The sequence below is a fragment of the Scyliorhinus torazame genome, chromosome 15 (genome assembly GCF_047496885.1).
Source record: "Scyliorhinus torazame isolate Kashiwa2021f chromosome 15, sScyTor2.1, whole genome shotgun sequence".
NCBI classification, from domain to species: domain Eukaryota; kingdom Metazoa; phylum Chordata; class Chondrichthyes; order Carcharhiniformes; family Scyliorhinidae; genus Scyliorhinus; species Scyliorhinus torazame.
Window position 1 is genome coordinate 207268559 of NC_092721.1, and position 18702 is coordinate 207287260.

General features: G+C 54.3%; 1 protein-coding gene across 1 annotated transcript in view; it reads right to left on the reverse strand.

The window, feature by feature from the left end:
• trpc2b (transient receptor potential cation channel subfamily C member 2b) overlaps positions 1–18702 on the reverse strand; it is a 159458-nt gene that overhangs the window by 60201 nt on the left and 80555 nt on the right. Inside the window, exons 8-10 of the mRNA XM_072477525.1 lie at positions 16643–16735; positions 13647–13839; positions 7991–8118 (exon numbers count right to left, since the gene is read on the reverse strand). Of these exons, the coding sequence (XP_072333626.1) occupies positions 7991–8118; positions 13647–13839; positions 16643–16735 (414 nt within the window). The remainder of the gene's footprint in view (positions 1–7990; positions 8119–13646; positions 13840–16642; positions 16736–18702) is intronic.

Consider the following 18702-nt stretch of genomic DNA (forward strand, 5'->3'; position numbering starts at 1 on the left):
CGGTGGTGTTGACCACGCTGAAGGACTGGAGGCAGCTTCAGCAGCATTTTCGATTGGGAGCTGGGTTGGGGGGGATGCCGATTAGGGGGAATCGTGGGTTTGAGCCGGGGCAGGGTGGGCGTACGGTTCCGGGGGTGAGAAGAGAAGGGGATCAGGGAGATGAAGGTTCTGTTTCTGGGAGGGAGATTTGCGAGTTTGGAGTTGCTGATTGAGAAGTTTGGCCTGATGCAGGGCCACAGTTTCAGGTATAGGCAGGTGCGGTCCTCCGAATAACACCTTCCTCCTCGTTGTTGGAGGCGGGTCTGTCAGTGGGAGGGCTGGAGAGGGGGGGGGGGGCGGTTGTCACGGCGATTTACAGGAGGAGTTTGGAGGCTGATAGGCTGTCCATGGAGGGGGTTATGGTGAATAGGGTTGGGGGTGGTGCTGGAAGAGAGTTGGAGAAGGTGTCCATGGAGGGGTTGGGGGTGATGCGGGGAGAGTTGGAGAGGGTGTCCATGGAGGGGTTGGGGGGGGGGGTGTGCTGGTGGAGAGTTGGAGAGGGCGTCCATGGAGGGGTTGGGGGTGATGCGGGGGAGAGTTGGAGGGGGCGTCCATGGAGGGGTTGGGGGTGATGCTGGGGGAGAGTTGGAGAGGGTGTCCATGGAGGGGTTGGGGGTGGTGCTGGGGGAGAGTTGGAGAGGGTGTCCATGGAGGGGTTGGGGGTGATGCTGGGGGAGAGTTGGAGAGGGTGTCCATGGAGGGGTTGGGGGTGGTGCTGGGGGAGAGTTGGAGAGGGTGTCCATGGAGGGGTTGGGGGTGGTGCTGGGGGAGAGTTGGAGAGGGTGTCCATGGAGGTGTTGGGGGTGATGCTGGGGGAGAGTTGGAGAGGGTGTCCATGGAGGGGTTGGGGGTGGTGCTGGGGGAGAGTTGGAGAGGGTGTCCATGGAGGGGTTGGGGGGTGTTGGGGGAGAGTTGGAGAGGGTGTCCATGGAGGGGTTGGGGGTGATGCTGGGGGAGAGTTTCCATGGTGGGGTTCGGGGGTGCTGGAGGAGAGTTGGAGAGTGTGTCCATGGAGGGGTTGGGGGTGTTGGGGGAGAGTTGGAGAGGGTGTCCATGGAGGGGTTGGGGGTGATGCTGGGGGAGAGTTGGAGAGGGTGTCCATGGAGGGGTTGGGGGTGGTGCTGGGGGAGAGTTGGAGAGGGTGTCCATGGAGGGGTTGGGGGTGGTGCTGGGGGAGAGTTGGAGAGGGTGTCCGTGGAGGGGTTGGGGGGGGTGCTGGAGGAGAGTTGGAGAGGGTGTCCATGGAGGGGTTGGGGGTGGTGCTGGAGGAGAGTTTCCATGGAGGGGTTGGGGGTGGTGCTGGGGGAGAGTTGGAGAGGGTGTCCATGGAGGGGTTGGGGGGTGTTGGGGGAGAGTTGGAGAGGGTGTCCATGGAGGGGTTGGGGGTGATGCTGGGGGAGAGTTGGAGAGGGTGTCCATGGAGGGGTTGGGGGGTGCTGGGGGAGAGTTTCCATGGAGGGGTTGTGGGTGATGCTAGAGGAGAGTTTCCATGGTGGGGTTGGGGGTGGTGCTGGGGGAGAGTTGGAGAGGGTGTCCATGGAGGGGTTGGGGGGTGTTGGGGGAGAGTTGGAGAGGGTGTCCATGGAGGGGTTGGGGGTGATGCTGGGGGAGAGTTTCCATGGTGGGGTTCGGGGGTGCTGGAGGAGAGTTGGAGAGTGTGTCCATGGAGGGGTTGGGGGTGTTGGGGGAGAGTTGGAGAGGGTGTCCATGGAGGGGTTGGGGGTGATGCTGGGGGAGAGTTGGAGAGGGTGTCCATGGAGGGGTTGGGGGTGGTGCTGGGGGAGAGTTGGAGAGGGTGTCCATGGAGGGGTTGGGGGTGGTGCTGGGGGAGAGTTGGAGAGGGTGTCCATGGAGGGGTTGGGGGGGGTGCTGGGGGAGAGTTGGAGAGGGTGTCCATGGAGGGGTTGGGGGTGGTGCTGGAGGAGAGTTTCCATGGAGGGGTTGGGGGTGGTGCTGGGGGAGAGTTGGAGAGGGTGTCCATGGAGGGGTTGGGGGGTGTTGGGGGAGAGTTGGAGAGGGTGTCCATGGAGGGGTTGGGGGTGATGCTGGGGGAGAGTTGGAGAGGGTGTCCATGGAGGGGTTGGGGGGTGCTGGGGGAGAGTTTCCATGGAGGGGTTGTGGGTGATGCTAGAGGAGAGTTTCCATGGTGGGGTTCGGGGGTGCTGGAGGAGAGTTGGAGAGGGTGTCCATGGAGGGGTTGGGGGTGTTGGGGGAGAGTTGGAGAGGGTGTCCATGGAGGGGTTGGGGGTGATGCTGGGGGAGAGTTGGAGAGGGTGTCCATGGAGGGGTTGGGGGGTGCTGGGGGAGAGTTTCCATGGAGGGGTTGTGGGTGATGCTGGAGGAGAGTTTCCATGGTGGGGTTGGGGTGATGCTGGAGGAGAGTTGGGGAGGGTAAAAAGAACACCAGAAACTAAAGAACAGCTAGTTATTGAAACTAGAGAATAAAAAGAGAAGTTTCCAGGAAGATTGAAGTAAACACGAAAACAGGAACTGGAATTGTGGTGATGTGCATCAATGTAAATGCATGTAGGCTAGCCAGACACTAGAGGGAGCACCAGAAACATCACACACACTCAACCAATAGATCAGTTAGATAGGAGACGACCAATGGACATTAACGATACACACGGAGGTGACACGACCACAGGGGGGCATTACACCAACCCATATATAAAGGACACCACACACATGATCTGTCTCTTTCCAGTGGAGACAGTCAGTGAGTACAGACACAGGGTTGATTCAATATTACACCCACCACGTGGATTGCAGCAACTGGTTACTCAATCTGGGTAGCTACAGTAGGATTAGCAGTAGTGTCGAACCCGAGTAATAGAAGTGTACATAGTTTAATAAACGTGTTGAAGTTATCTCCACGTCTGAACCTTCCTTTGTCAAGTGCACCACCAGGAAGCCGCTTATGTTACATCGAGAACATAACAAGACATGGTACCAGCAGTGAACTGTTTCAATCCAGATAACCATACCTCAGCATACAGTGACAACCAGCAACAATACCCAGGCAAAATGTTCGGGATCCGGGTTCCGCAGCGGCTCCAGTGCCACGGCGATCTCTGCGAGGGCTGGCGGGTATTGCGGCAAAAGTTTGAAATCTCCCTGGTAGCAGCCGAACTAGAAGACCTGGCTGATGCTGAAAAGACAGAGCTTCTCTTCACCATCGCCGGTGCCAGAGCAGAAGAAATCTTTTAAAAATTCAATATCTCCAAGGGGCAAAACAGGAGCGACTTCCAGGCAGTCCTGGACAAATTCGGCAAATACTGAGGAAAACACACTCCAACCAGCAAGAAAAGGTAAGAGAAGCGCCAGTACTCACCACGAGGCCGAGATCCCGGAGCAGAGAACAATTTTGATCGGCGGCCATCTTTCTAAAGGGACTGCACTTCCGCAGTTGCACGAGAAGCGCGCAGAATTGGAAGGTCCGTTTGCGCATGCGCGTGACACCGCACATGCGCAAGCACGAAAACAGCCATCGGTAAAGGAACAGTGATCTGCTCATGCGCAAACGCTTCCTACGTGCTACGTCACGCGTGTCATGACATCAGAGGCCCCGGACCAAGCCTATTCAAAGGGGAAACGTCCCAAATCAAAGAAAAAATCTTTTAAAGCTGTAAAACAACCTTCTTTCACCTGGAATGACAGCACAATGTCTCAAATTGAAACAGGAAATGAAATTAACCTCCGAAGAACCCTGCAACAAGCAGTTACCTACGCCCAAACCGATGATTCCGACCTTGAATACTTTGATACCGACCGTTACATTTTCTCTGGACCTTGCGAGCCCAATGCCAGCTCCGACGCAAACAGTGATGATATGGTCCTAGAAGACTGCGACTCGGACGAACCTTTCACCTTGGGAGGCTATCCCAGTACCAAATCCGAACCGCAACTAGACGTGTTGCACTTTGACGACCCCCGTATTGAATCCGACGCAGACACGGATTCGTTCTTTGGATTTGAAGATCTTCAGCCCAGCATCTACGGCATCCCGACTCGTGAGTGCAGGATGATGCTGAAGCCTGAAACCAAGAGACAGAGAGCGGTACACGCCCACAGAGAGCGGCCTGCTGCCACACAGAGCGTGGTCCACGCACCGCTCAGGGTTCCCGACTCTACGAAAGAAGACACGCAAGACTCCACACCGCAGTCCTTGCATGAACAAGAAGTGACTCCAGTGTCACAAGCCTCCACAGCGAGCTCGTGGACAGACTCCACAATTGCAGAAACGCAAGACTCCGACGCGTAGTCCTTGCAGGAACAAGGCCATGAGGGTCTAGCAACCTCCTCTGACCAACTAGCGGCAGACGATGCAAGTCGGCCATGCTCAAGTAAACCGCAAGAAGACTATGACTGTCTACCACGCTCCAGTGCACAGCAGGACGACCATGACGGTCTATCATGCTACAGTGAAGAACACAGCGACGATGACAATCCAAGCCCAAATGAAGGACAACAGCAAGACAATGACAGTCCACCCACATTGTTTGCACCACCAGATGAAGACTCTGACAATTTACCCAACCCAAGTGAACAACAAGCAGCTACTGAGTCTCTATCCACGGTAAGTGAGATGAGTGACGACAGCATCCCACTTCCCATGCAAGATGTGCAAAGTGACAGCTAGTGTGTACAGAGGCACTCGACGATCACTGTGAGACCACTGGTGACTCCGGTGACACCATGATACTTCACCCTCATTCGCTCGAACCTCTCCACAAGTCAATGCATTACTGCATGTTCCGACTCCAGACCTGCAGCTTCAAGAAATCTCAGCTGACTCCAGTGAACCTGCTAAGACTCCGGACGGGGAGCATCAACAAACCAACACTGACTCAGTTAAAACAGACCAGACTCCAGATGGGGAGCAAACAAACGCCGACACTGATTCACGTAAGCCGGACTTTACTCCAGACAGGGAGTGCCGCAACCTCAGTGATGGCACGCTCAGGGTGTTAGCAGATGCCACAATGACAGGAGATGGATCACTTAACAATTACACTGGGTCAGTAATAACAAGCAGCGGCTACAGTCCAAGAGGAATACACCAATATTCACCACAGCTATATCCACACATTTTTTCCACACCAGCAGTGCGGCCAATGACAGCTCATGCTGGACAAACCCAGTATTCAGGTATACAGCAGCCAGCAGTCTATGCAGCATATTCTCAAACAGGCCAGCACTACGGATTGCCCACTAATGGAATCAAGACCGAAGGAGGACTACCACAAGCGCAATCTGCACTACAGTCTGGATGCCTTAGTTACAGCCCAGGATTTGCTGCACCCCAGCCTGGCCAGACGGCATATTCCTATCAGATGCAAGGTTCTAGTTTCACACCATCACCAGGTATTTATGCGAGCAGCAATTCTGTTTCCAATTCGACAAGCTTCAACGGTTCTCAGCAGGATCACCCTTCCTGCACAGCACGTGGCCAGAACCAGTATGTACAGTCTTATCCAACTTTAACATATGGCACATCCATGACCTCGACTGATGCTGTTGATGGTACCTCTTCAACGTCAACACCTTATCAACTACAAGATGCCATCCGACAGCAACATCACAAACATCGAAAAAAGAAAAAGATTCCAAATCAGACAGCGAAGTGATTTGACCACTTCTTGGTTCCTGTGGCACAGGGACGTTGATGGCGTTCATAACCAAGAGAGACATTTGACCATGATGATTGATGGTTTATGGACTCACACGAATGATTTGAACTGATTGTTTGATCACTGTTCCCATGACTTGTATATACCTTACCTTATCTACCTGTTCTTTGTTCAATTTTCTTAAAGTGTACAGAAAATATGAACATATAAAAAGGGGGGGATGTGGTGATGTGCATCAATGTAAATGCACCAGAAACATCACACACACACACTCAGCCAATAGATCAGTTAGATAGGAGACGACCAATGGACATTCACGATACACACGGAGGTGACACGACCACAGGGGGGCATTACGCCAACCCATATAAGACAAAGGAATACTGAAAGGATAGTTGGACACCCTGGAAGTGGATCCTTGTAGGAAACAGTAAGTATCATTTGACAGAAGATTCAAAGACGTGTATTTTTGAGAGTGGAGCTTGGAAACATTTGCGTGACAAGCATCTGAGGGGATAGTGAGGAGAAATCCACAGAAGTTTGATTGGATAACATCTACCACTTGGTTGCAGAGTGGAGTGGGCCTGACCACAGTTAGCCTGTTGGTTTACAGGGACTGTGTGTTTACTGAGAACGTTGAAGCATAAGATATATTTGCAACCTGTGTTATCCTTAAAATCTGCATACATTTGTGAGGATAAGCGGGAGTGAGTGAGTATTGCATTATAGTCAAACATTTCAAGCTTAATAAATGTTTTGTATGTTGTTTAAAAAACAGGGGCGGGATTCTTTGGAAACCGGTGGGGTGGGCAATTCCGGCGGGAAGGAGTGGGCTGAACCACTCTGCACCTTCGGGGGCAAGGCCAGCGCCGGAGTGGTTTGTGCCGCACTGGCCGGCACGGAAGGGGCTTGGCGCCACGCCAACCAGCGCCGAAGGGCCTCAGCCGGCCGGCGCGAGTTGGCGCATGCGCGGGAGCGCCAGCGTGTGCTGCCGTCATCCCAGCGCATGGGTGGTGGGGGTCCTTCTCCGCGCCGGCCATGACGGACTGTTGCACGAGCTGGCACAGAGGAATAGAGTACGCCCACGGCACAGGCCCGCCCGCGGATCGGTGGGCTCCGATCGCGGGCCAGGCCACCATGGGGGCACCCCCCGGGGCCAGATCCCCCCACGCCCACCCCCCCCCCCCCCCCGAGGACCCCCGGAGGCCGCCCGCCGAGCCAGGTCCTGCTGGAATTCCTGTCGTAACATACGCCGGCGGGACCGACCGAAAACGGGCGGCCACCCGGCCCATCGCGGGCCGGAGAATTGCCGGGGGGTGGGGGGGCGCTGCCAACGACCCCCGCCGGCGCGGCGCAATTCCCGCCCCCGCCAAATCCCCGGCGCCGGAGAATTCGGCAGCCGGAGGGGGAGGGATTCACGCCGCCCCTTGGCGGTTCTCCGACCTGGCGGGGCCGGTCGGGGAATCCCGCCCCAGGTCTTCTGAGCCGGGGTTCCAGTCTGAGACCTTCGCATCCAGTAGTAACAGCAACTGGAACCGTAACATGTTGAAAGCCTCATCCAGACCTTTGTTACCTCTGGGCCTGACTATTCCATCCTCTCTGAAGCTGAGGTCATACAAACCTCTGCTGCCAGTATCCTTATCCATGCCGAACCCTTTCACCATCACCCCTGAGCTCGCTGACCTGCACCGGCTCCTGATCCGATCATATCTCAATCTAAAAATTCTCATCCGTGTTTTCAAAACCCTTCCGGGCCTCACAGCTCCCTGTCTCTGGAATCTCCTCCAACCCCACAACTCTCCGAGATCTCTGCGCTCCTCTAATTCTGGCCTCTAAAATCCCCATTTTCATTCGCTCCACCTTGGCGGCCACGTTTCCAGCTGCCTGGGCCGTGAGCTCTGGAACTTTCTCCCTGAACCCCTTCGCCTCCCAATCGGGATCACTTTCTCCCTTCAAGTGGCTCCTTAAGAACATAAGACCACAAGAATTAGAAGTGGTGGGGGGGGGGGGGGGGGGGTGGGGGGGGAGAAGCTGGGGGGGGGGGGGGGTGTAGGCACCAGGCCCTTCAAGCCTGCCTCGCCTTTGGCTGACCGCTGCCGGTCTCACCTCCTCCCCTGTGGCTCTGTGACTGCGGTTTTGAAGGTGTGACCCCCCATATCTCCTTCTGGGCTCAGTGTTCACTTTTGGAGATCATTACTCCTCTGAAATACTTTAATGTGGGTTACTGTGTTACAGTGGTCTGGAAATATGAGATGGTGCTGCTAAATGTGGATGTCCTGGTCATGGGGCACCTTCTGGTGTGAATGGGACGTACGTACCTGATCATATAGAAGAAGGATTTGGGTGTGATCATGATGTTGAAGGGAACGGGAAGCGTGAGGCCTTCCCGGAAATAACAAAGATAAAGCCTAGATCTGGCAAACTTCCACTCAACGTCCGCATCATCCTAAAACCAAGAGAAGAGTCAAGGTGAGTAAAACTGCTTCTGGCCACAGGAAATCGATCATGCCACAGGGAGCAAGAATCTCCAAACTGAAAAGCTTTTCAAAAACAGGAAACGGCAATTAGACAACATCCCAACACCTTGTACCCAGATTCTCTACCAGTTCAGCACAGGGTTAGATTCAGAGTAAAGCTCCCTCTACACGGTCCCCATCAAACACTCCCAGGACAGGTACAGCACGGGGTTAGATACACAGTAAAGCTCCCTCTGCACTGTCGCCATCAAACACTGCCAGGACAGGTACAGCACGGGGCTAGATACAGAGTAAAGCTCCCTCAACACTGTCCCCATCAAACACTCCCAGGACAGGTACAGCACGCGGTTAGATACAGAGTAAAACTCCCTCTACACTGTCCCCATCAAACACTGCCAGGACAGGTACAGCACGGGGCTAGATACAGAGTAAAGCTCCCTCTACACTGTCCCCATCAAACACTCCCAGGACAGGTACAGCACGGGGTTAGATACAGAGTAAAGCTCCTGCTATACTGTCCCCATCAAACACTCCCAGGACAGGTACAGCACGGGGTGAGATACAGAGTAAAGCTCCCTCTACACTGTCCCCATCAAGCACTCCCAGGACAGGTACAGCACGGGGCTAGATACAGAGTAAAGCTCCCTCTACGCAATCCCCATCAAACACTCTCAGGAAGGAACAGCACGGGGTTAGATACAGAGTAAAGCTCGCTCTACACTATCCCCATCAAACACTCCCAGGACAGGTACAGCACGGGGTTAGATACAGAGTAAAGCTCCCTCTACACTATCCCCATCAAACACTCCCAGGGCAGGTACAGCACGGGGTTAGATACAGAGTAAAGCTCCCTCTACACTATCCCCATCAAACACTCCCAGGCCAGGTACAGCACGGTGTTAGATACAGAATAAAGCTCCCTCTACACTGTCCCCATCAAACACTCCCAGGACAGGTACAGCACGGGGTTAGATACAGAGTAAAGCACCCTCTACACTGTCCCCATCAAACACTCCCAGGACAGGTACAGCACGGGGTTAGATACAGAGTAAAGCTCCCTCTACACTGTCCCCATCAAACACACCCAGGACAGGTACAGCACGGGGTTGGATACAGAGTAAAGCTCCCTCTACACTATCCCCATCAAACACTCTCAGGACAGGTACAGCACGGGGTTAGATACAGAGTAAAGATCCCTCTACGCAATCCCCATCAAACACTCTCAGGACAGGTACAGCACGGGGTTAGATACAGAGTAAAGCTCCCTCTACACTGTCCCCATCAAACACTCCCAGGACAGGTACAGCAAGGGGTTAGATACAGAGTAAAGCTCCCTCTACACTGTCCCCATCAAACACTCCCAGGACAGGTACAGCACGGGGTTAGATACAGAGTAAAGCTCCCTCTACACTGTCCCATCAAACACTCCCAGGACAGGTACAGCACGGGGTTAGATACAGAGTAAAGCTCCCTGCATACTGTCCCCATCAAACACTCCCAGGACAGGTACAGCACAGGGTTAGATACAGAGTAAAGCTCCCTCTACACTGTCCCCATCAAACACTCCCAGGACAGGTACAGCACAGGGTTAGATACAGAGTAAAGCACCCTCTACACTGTCCCCATCAAACGCTCCCAGGACAGGTACAGCATGGGGTTCGATACAGAGTAAAGCTCCCTCTACACTGACCCCATCAAACACTCCCAGGACAGGTACAGCACGGGGCTAGATACAGAGTAAAGCTCCCTCTACGCAATCCCCATCAAACACTCTCAGGAAGGAACAGCACGGGGTTAGATACAGAGTAAAGCTCGCTCTACACTATCCCCATCAAACACTCCCAGGACAGGTACAGCACGGGGTTAGATACAGAGTAAAGCTCCCTCTACACTATCCCCATCAAACACTCCCAGGACAGGTACAGCACGGGGTTAGATACAGAGTAAAGCTCCCTCTACACTATCCCCATCAAACACTCCCAGGCCAGGTACAGCACGGTGTTAGATACAGAGTAAAGCTCCCTCTACACTGTCCCCATCAAACACTCCCAGGACAGGTACAGCACGGGGTTAGATACAGAGTAAAGCACCCTCTACACTGTCCCCATCAAACACTCCCAGGACAGGTACAGCACGGTGTTAGATACAGAGTAAAGCTCCCTCTACACTGTCCCCATCAAACACACCCAGGACAGGTACAGCACGGGGTTGGATACAGAGTAAAGCTCCCTCTACACTATCCCCATCAAACACTCTCAGGACATGTACAGCACGGGGTTAGATACAGAGTAAAGATCCCTCTACGCAATCCCCATCAAACACTCTCAGGAAGGAACAGCACGGGGTTAGATACAGAGTAAAGCTCCCTCTACACTATCCCCATCAAACACTCCCAGGACAGGTACAGCACGGGGCTAGATACAGAGTAAAGCTCCCTCTACACTGTCCCCATCAAACACTCCCAGGACATGTACAGCACGGGGTTAGATACAGAGTAAAGCTCCCTCTACACTGTCCCCATCAAACACTCCCAGGACAGGTACAGCACGGGGTTAGATACAGAGTAAAACTCCCTCTACACTGTCCCCATCAAACACTCCCAGGACAGGTACAGCACAGGGTTAGATACAGAGTAAAGCTCCCTCTACACTATCCCCATCAAACACTCCCAGGACAGGTACAGCACAGGGTTAGATACAGAGTAAAGCTCCCTCTACACTGTCCCCATCAAACACTCCCAGAACAGGTACAGCACGGGGTTAGATACAGAGTAAAGCTCCCTCTACACTATCCCCATCAAACACTCCCAGGCCAGGTACAGCACGGTGTTAGATACAGAGTAAAGCTCCCTCTACACTGTCCCCATCAAACACTCCCAGGACAGGTACAGCACGGGGTTAGATACAGAGTAAAGCACCCTCTACACTGTCCCCATCAAACACTCCCAGGACAGGTACAGCACGGGGTTAGATACAGAGTAAAACTCCCTCTACACTGTCCCCATCAAACACACCCAGGACAGGTACAGCACGGGGTTGGATACAGAGTAAAGCTCCCTCTACACTATCCCCATCAAACACTCTCATAACATGTACAGCACGGGGTTAGATACAGAGTAAAGATCCCTCTACGCAATCCCCATCAAACACTCTCAGGAAGGAACAGCACGGGGTTAGATACAGAGTAAAGCTCCCTCTACACTATCCCCATCAAACACTCCCAGGACAGGTACAGCACGGGGCTAGATACAGAGTAAAGCTCCCTCTACACTGTCCCCATCAAACACTCCCAGGACATGTACAGCACGGGGTTAGATACAGAGTAAAGCTCCCTCTACACTGTCCCCATCAAACACTCCCAGGACAGGTACAGCACGGGGTTAGATACAGAGTAAAGCTCCCTCTACACTGTCCCCATCAAACACTCCCAGAACAGGTACAGCACGGGGTTAGATACAGAGTAAAGCTCCCTCTACACTATCCCCATCAAACACTCCCAGGACAGGTACAGCACGGGGTTAGATACAGAGTAAAGCTCCCTCTACACTGCCCCCATCAAACACTCCCAGGACAGGTACAGCACGGGGTTAGATACAGAGTAAAGCTCCCTCTACACTATCCCCATCAAACACTCCCAGGACAGGTACAGCACAGGGTTAGATACAGAGTAAAGCTCCCTCTACACTGTCCCCATCAAACACTCCCAGAACAGGTACAGCACGGGGTTAGATACAGAGTAAAGCTCCCTCTACACTATCCCCATCAAACACTCCCAGGACAGGTCCAGCACGGGGTTAGATACAGAGTAAAGCTCCCTCTACACTGCCCCCATCAAACACTCCCAGGACAGGTACAGCACGGTGTTAGATACAGAGTAAAGCTCCCTCTACACTATCCCCATCAAACACTCCCAGGACAGGTACAGCACGGGGTTAGATACAGAGTAAAGCTCCCTCTACACTGCCCCCATCAAACACTCCCAGGACAGGTACAGCACGGGGTTAGATACAGAGTAAAGCTCCCTCTGCACTGTCCCCATCAAACACTCCCAGGACAAGTACAGCACGGGGTTAGATACACAGTAAAGCTCCCTCTACACTGCCCCCATCAAACACTCCCAGGACAGGTACAGCACGGGGTTAGATACAGAGTAAAGCTCCCTCTACACTGCCCCCATCAAACACTCCCAGGACAGGTACAGCACTCGGTTAGATACAGAGTAAAGCTCCCTCTACACTGTCCCCATCAAACACTCCCAGGACAGGTACAGCACGGGGTTAGATACAGAGTAAAGCTCCCTCTACACTATCCCCATCAAACACTCCCAGGACAGGTACAGCACGGGGTTAGATACAGAGTAAAGCTCCCTCTACACTGCCCCCATCAAACACTCCCAGGACAGGTACAGCACGGGGTTAGATACAGAGTAAAGCTCCCTCTGCACTGTCCCCATCAAACACTCCCAGGACAGGTACAGCACGGGGTTAGATACAGAGTAAATCTCCCTCTACACTGCCCCCATCAAACACTCCCAGGACAGGTACAGCACGGGGTTAGATACAGAGTAAAGCTCCCTCTACACTGCCCCCATCAAACACTCCCAGGACAGGTACAGCACTCGGTTAGATACAGAGTAAAGCTCCCTCTACACTGTCCCCATCAAACACTCCCAGGACAGGTACAGCACGGGGTTAGATACAGAGTAAAGCTCCCTCTACACTGCCCCCATCAAACATTCCCAGGACAGGTACAGCACTCGGTTAGATACAGAGTAAAGCTCCCTCTACACTGCCCCCATCAAACACTCCCAGGACAGGTACAGCACTCGGTTAGATACAGAGTAAAGCTCCCTCTACACTGTCCCCATCAAACACTCCCAGGACAGGTACAGCACGGGGTTAGATACAGAGTAAAGCTCCCTCTACACTGCCCCCATCAAACATTCCCAGGACAGGTACAGCACTCGGTTAGATACAGAGTAAAGCTCCCTCTACACTGTCCCCATCAAACACTCCCAGGGCAGGTACAGCACGGGGTTAGAGACAGAGTAAAGCTCCCTCTACACTGTCCCCATCAAACACTCCCAGGGCAGGTACAGCACGGGGTTAGAGACAGAGTAAAGCTCCCTCTACACTGTCCCCATCAAACATTCCCAGGACAGGTACAGCACGGGGTTAGATACAGAGTAAAGCTCCCTCTACACTGTCCCCATCAAACACTCCCAGGGCAGGTACAGCACGGGGTTAGAGACAGAGTAAAGCTCCCTCTACACTGTCCCCATCAAACACTCCCAGGGCAGGTACAGCACGGGGTTAGAGACAGAGTAAAGCTCCCTCTACACTGTCCCCATCAAACACTCCCAGGGCAGGTACAGCACGGGGTTAGAGACAGAGTAAAGCTCCCTCTACACTGTCCCCATCAAACACTCCCAGGGCAGGTACAGCACGGGGTTAGAGACAGAGTAAAGCTCCTAGCTCCATGTCGTTGCTGAAACTCACCTCAATCTTCTGAAATGAGTTTGTGATCATAGCGACTAACATGTTTAGTAGCACTATGACCATGACGATGGTGAAAATTCCGTACAGAACACGTCCCACAAATTCAGCCACCACAAAGTTTGACAGATCAACTGAGGTGGGTTCCTCCATCCCGAACATGGTCCAGAAGAGGAATTGTAGAGTTCCGTTAAAGCTGGAGGAAAGGAGAAGTGTCCGTTAAACCGGTAAGAGAGGAGATGCCGCTGCTCCACATCTGAATGGACTGAGCAACAGTGAGATTACAACAGATCAGAATGTGCAGGGGCGACAGCCCCAGACTCCCACTCCCCTTTCCCTGAGGAGGTCCCTACACCAGCCCACTGAACCATCCCGCTAATTCACCTTCTGCCCCCTTTTATCTGGACCTCCACCACCAAGTTTCTCCCTATCGACCCTATCAAATCCTTTAATCATCCTGAATACCTCAATGAGATCATCCCTTGGGGCATCATGGCGACGCAGTGGGTTAGCCCTGCTGCCTCACGGCGCTGAGGTCCCAGGTTCGGTCCTGGCTCTGGGTCACTGTCTGTGTGGAGTTTGCACATTCTCCCCGTGTTGGCGTGGGTTTCGTCCCCACAGCCCAAAGATGTGCTGGGGGGGGGGGGTTGGCCGCGCTGAATTGCCCCTTAATTGGAAAAAATGAATGGGGTACTCTAAATTTATTTATTTTTAAAATTAGATCATCCCTTAATCGGCTAAACTGAACCTTGTCTGTGCAACCTGCGGAATTTAACCCTTTCCTCCCCGGGATCATTGTGCTCAATCTGAACGATTCCCCTCCGAGACCAGCATCTCCTTCGTGAGATGTGGGCCCGAAACTGAGCCCAATTATTATGGAGGGTGTCTGACCACAACTTTCTATAAACTGATCATTTCCACTCCTTTGTATTCCAGCCCCCTCCAGAAAAACTTATATTCCATTCGCCTTTTATAAAGTTATTCCTTCCCCAGTTATCCAGTTTTTAATCATTTTGTGAACCACACATCTTCCAGCCTCTTCTCAGTCCCCAGCTCCCCGCCATTGGGAGAATACATGGATTTATCTTTCTCGAGTCTAAAGTGGATTTACTTCCTCACATCGAAGCCCATTCGCTTCATCTCAGCTTCCAATTCCAGATTCTGAGGAGGTTCGGCAGGATGGAGGGGAGGTTAGGCTGGATGGAGGGGAAGTTAGGCTGGATGGAGGGGAGGTTAGGCAGCATGGAGGGGAGGTTAGGCAGCATGGAGGGGAGGTTAGGCAGGATGGAGGGGAGGTTAGGCAGCATGGAGGGGAAGTTAGGCAGGATGGAGGGGAAGTTAGGCTGGATGGAGGGGAGGTTAGGCAGCATGGAGGGGAGGTTAGACAGGATGGAGGGGAGGTTCGGCAGGATGGAGGGGAGGTTAGGCAGCATGGAGGGGAGGTTAGGCAGCATGGAGGGGAGAGTTTGTTCCCGCGGACCCTCCCTGCCAAATAATCACCCGCTGGCCACCCCCACCAGTTCGCCCAAGCCTCGGGGAAGCCCCCCCCCCCCCCCAGGCCTCGGGGAAGCCCCCTGCCCCTCAGGGAAACTCCCCACCCAGCCCTCGGGGAAGCCCCTGCCCCTCGTGGACGCCCCCTGCCCCTCGTGGAAGCCCCCTGCCCCTCGGGGAAGCCCCCCCACAGGCCTCGGGGAAGACCTCCCCCGGACCTTGGGAAAGCCCCCCGCCCCTCAGGGACACCCCCACCCCCCCCCGCCCAGGCCTCGGGGAAGCCCCCCGCCCAGGCCTCAGGGAAGCCCCCCGCCCCTCGGGGAAGCCCCCCCCCCCCAGGCCTCGGAAGACCCCCGCACAGGCCTCGGGAAGCCCCCCCCCAGGCATCAGGGAAGCCCACCTCTAGGCCTCGGGGAAGCCCCCCTGCCCCTCAGGGAAGCCCCCCCCTAGGCCTCGAGGAATCCCCCCTGCCCTTCAGGGAAGCCCCCGCCCTCGGGGAAGCCCCCCCCCCCAGGCCTCAGGGAAGCCCCCCCCTAGGCCTCGAGGAATCCCCCCTGCCCTTCAGGGAAGCCCCAGGCCTTGGGGAAGCCCCCACCCCAGGCCAGCAGCGGCGGCACTGGACACAGTCCACAGCCGCCAGGCCGGGTTCCTGACCACACTTGAACCGCGCCGTCTGGAACTCGGTCCATCGGAGTCGGTGAACCGCGGCGGCCCCGGAGAATAGAGGGCCAGGCCCGCGAATGATATGTAAACGGTGCTTAAACGTCGTGGGGCGAGCGACGCATTTACGCCATTTTTAGGGTGAATCTCGATTTGGCATCTGACACGCACCGACAACACAATGCAGAGACTGACAGGCAGAACACCCAAAAGGCCAGTCAGCCCCTCAGACCTGTACTGGTGTCTCTGCTCCAGACAATCTCCCTCTAAACCCCTCCTCATCTCACCCTATTAACAAACCCTTCTAATCCTGTCTCAGTCCAGCTTCCCCCCTCAAACACGTCTACACTCTTCACCTCAACCACTCCCTGTGGGAGTGAGCTCTACTCCCTGGGTAAAAAACCTTGCTCCTGAATCCCGAATTGGATTTATTAATGACTGTCATATATGGACTACCACTAGTTTTGCAGAACCGCATCCCCCCCTCCCCCACCCCCCACCCCTGACGAGTGAAATCATCTTTTTCATGTCTACCCTCCTAAAAACCCTTTCATCATTTCAAAAACCTCCATCAGCTCAGTCTTCTCTTTTCAGGAGGATGCCCTACACCCCTTTCAGAATTTGAAGAATGGCCCATTAACCTGTGTTACTATTTTCAATGATTGCTGCATCTGTGACCCTGTGGCCCTCTGTGGCGATGGGACCACCAGATTATTTCTATTGTCCATTACTGAGGAACGCGAGGTGTTCACACAACCGGGATCTGTATTGAGAAATTACAAAGTAGCTGCGAATGGGGCCAAATGAGCACCGGAGAGGGTTCTAGAAAGTTCTTGGAGTTCCCGTACTTTCCAAGGCGTTCCAGATCGACGTAATGGACGTAGATGTTGTTGATTCCACAGAGGAAGGCAGTCAGGATGATCATCAGCAAAAACATGAACCTGGAGCAGGGAAAAGAAGAAATATTTTCATATCCTTCACAAAGAGGAGATGGTCCAAAATGTAGCAACAAACCCAGCAAACAGGGAACCGGTATCCACACTGATAATGACAAGGTTGATAGGTGGGATTAAGAGGTATGGAGAGAAAGTGGATAGGTAGGATTGAGTGAAATGGAGAGGAGGTGAGTAGGTGGGATTGAGGTATACAGGGAGAAGGTGGGTAGGTGGGATTGAGGGGTACGGGGAGAAGGTGGGTAGGTGGGATTGAGGGGTACGGGGAGAAGATGGGTAGGTGGGATTGAGGGATATGGGGAGAAGATGGGTAGGTGGGGGATTGAGGGATACGGGGAGAATGTGGGTAGGTGGGGGATTGAGGGATACGGGGAGAATGTGGGTAGGTGGGATTGAGGGGTACGGGGAGAAGGTGGGGAGGTGGGATTGAGGGATACGGGGAGAAGGTGGGTAGGTGGGATTGAGGGATACGGGGAGAATGTGGGTAAGTGGAGATTGAGGGATACGGGGAGAAGGTGGGCGGGTGGGATTGAGGGATATGGGGAGAAGATGGGTAGGTGGGATTGAGGGATACGGGGAGAAGGTGGGTAGGTGGGTTTGAGGGATACGGGGAGAAGGTGGGTAGGTGGGATTGAGGGATATGGGGAGAAGGTGGGGAGGTGGGATTGAGGGATATGGGGAGAAGGTGGGTAGGTGGGATTGAGGGATACGGGGAGAATGTGGGTCAGTGGGATTGAGGGATGCGGGGAGAAGGTGGGTAAGTGGAGATTGAGGGATATGGGGAGAAGGTGGGCGGGTGGGATTGAGGGATACGGGGAGAATGTGGGTAGGTGGGATTGAGGGATACGGGGAGAAGGTGGGTAGGTGGGATTGAGGGATATGGGGAGAAGGTGGGTAGGTGGGATTGAGGGATATGGGGAGAAGGTGGGTAGGTGGGATTGAGGGATACGGGGAGAATGTGGGTAAGTGGTGATTGAGGGATACGGGGAGAAGGTGGGCGGGTGGGATTGAGGGATATGGGGAGAAGGTGGGTAGATGGGATTGAGGGGTACGGGGAGAAGGTGGGTAGGTGGGATTGAGGGATACGGGGAGAAGGTGGGTAGGTGGGATTGAGGGATACGGGGAGAAGGTGGGTGGGTGGGATTGAGGGATACGGGGAGAAGGTGGGTCAGTGGGATTGAGGGATGCGGGGAGAAGGTGGGTAGGTGGGATTGAGGGATACGGGGAGAAGGTGGGTAGGTGGGATTGAGGGATATGGGGAGAAGGTGGGTAGGTGGGATTGAGGGATACGGGGAGAATGTGGGTAAGTGGTGATTGAGGGATACTGGGAGAAGGTGGGCGGGTGGGATTGAGGGGTACGGGGAGAAGGTGGGGAGGTGGGATTGAGGGATACGGGGATAAGGTGGGTAGGTGGGATTGAGGGATACGGGGAGAATGTGGGTAAGTGGAGATTGAGGGATACGGGAAGAAGGTGGGCGGGTGGGATTGAGGGATATGGGGAGAAGACGGGTAGGTGGGATTGAGGGATACGGGGAGAAGGTGGGTAGGTGGGATTGAGGGATACGGGGAGAATGTGGGAAAGTGGAGATTGAGGGATACGGGGAGAAGGTGGGCGGGTGGGATTGAGGGATACTGGGAGAAGGTGGGTAGGTGGGATTGAGGGATACGGGGAGAAGGTGGGTAGGTGGGATTGAGGGATACGGGGAGAAGGTGGGTAGGTGGGATTGAGGGATATGGGGAGAAGGTGGGGAGGTGGGATTGAGGGATATGGGGAGAAGGTGGGTAGGTGGGATTGAGGGATACGGGGAGAAGGTGGGTAGGTGGGATTGAGGGATACGGGGAGAATGTGGGTCAGTGGGATTGAGGGATGCGGGGAGAAGGTGGGTAAGTGGAGATTGAGGGATATGGGGAGAAGGTGGGCGGGTGGGATTGAGGGATACGGGGAGAATGTGGGT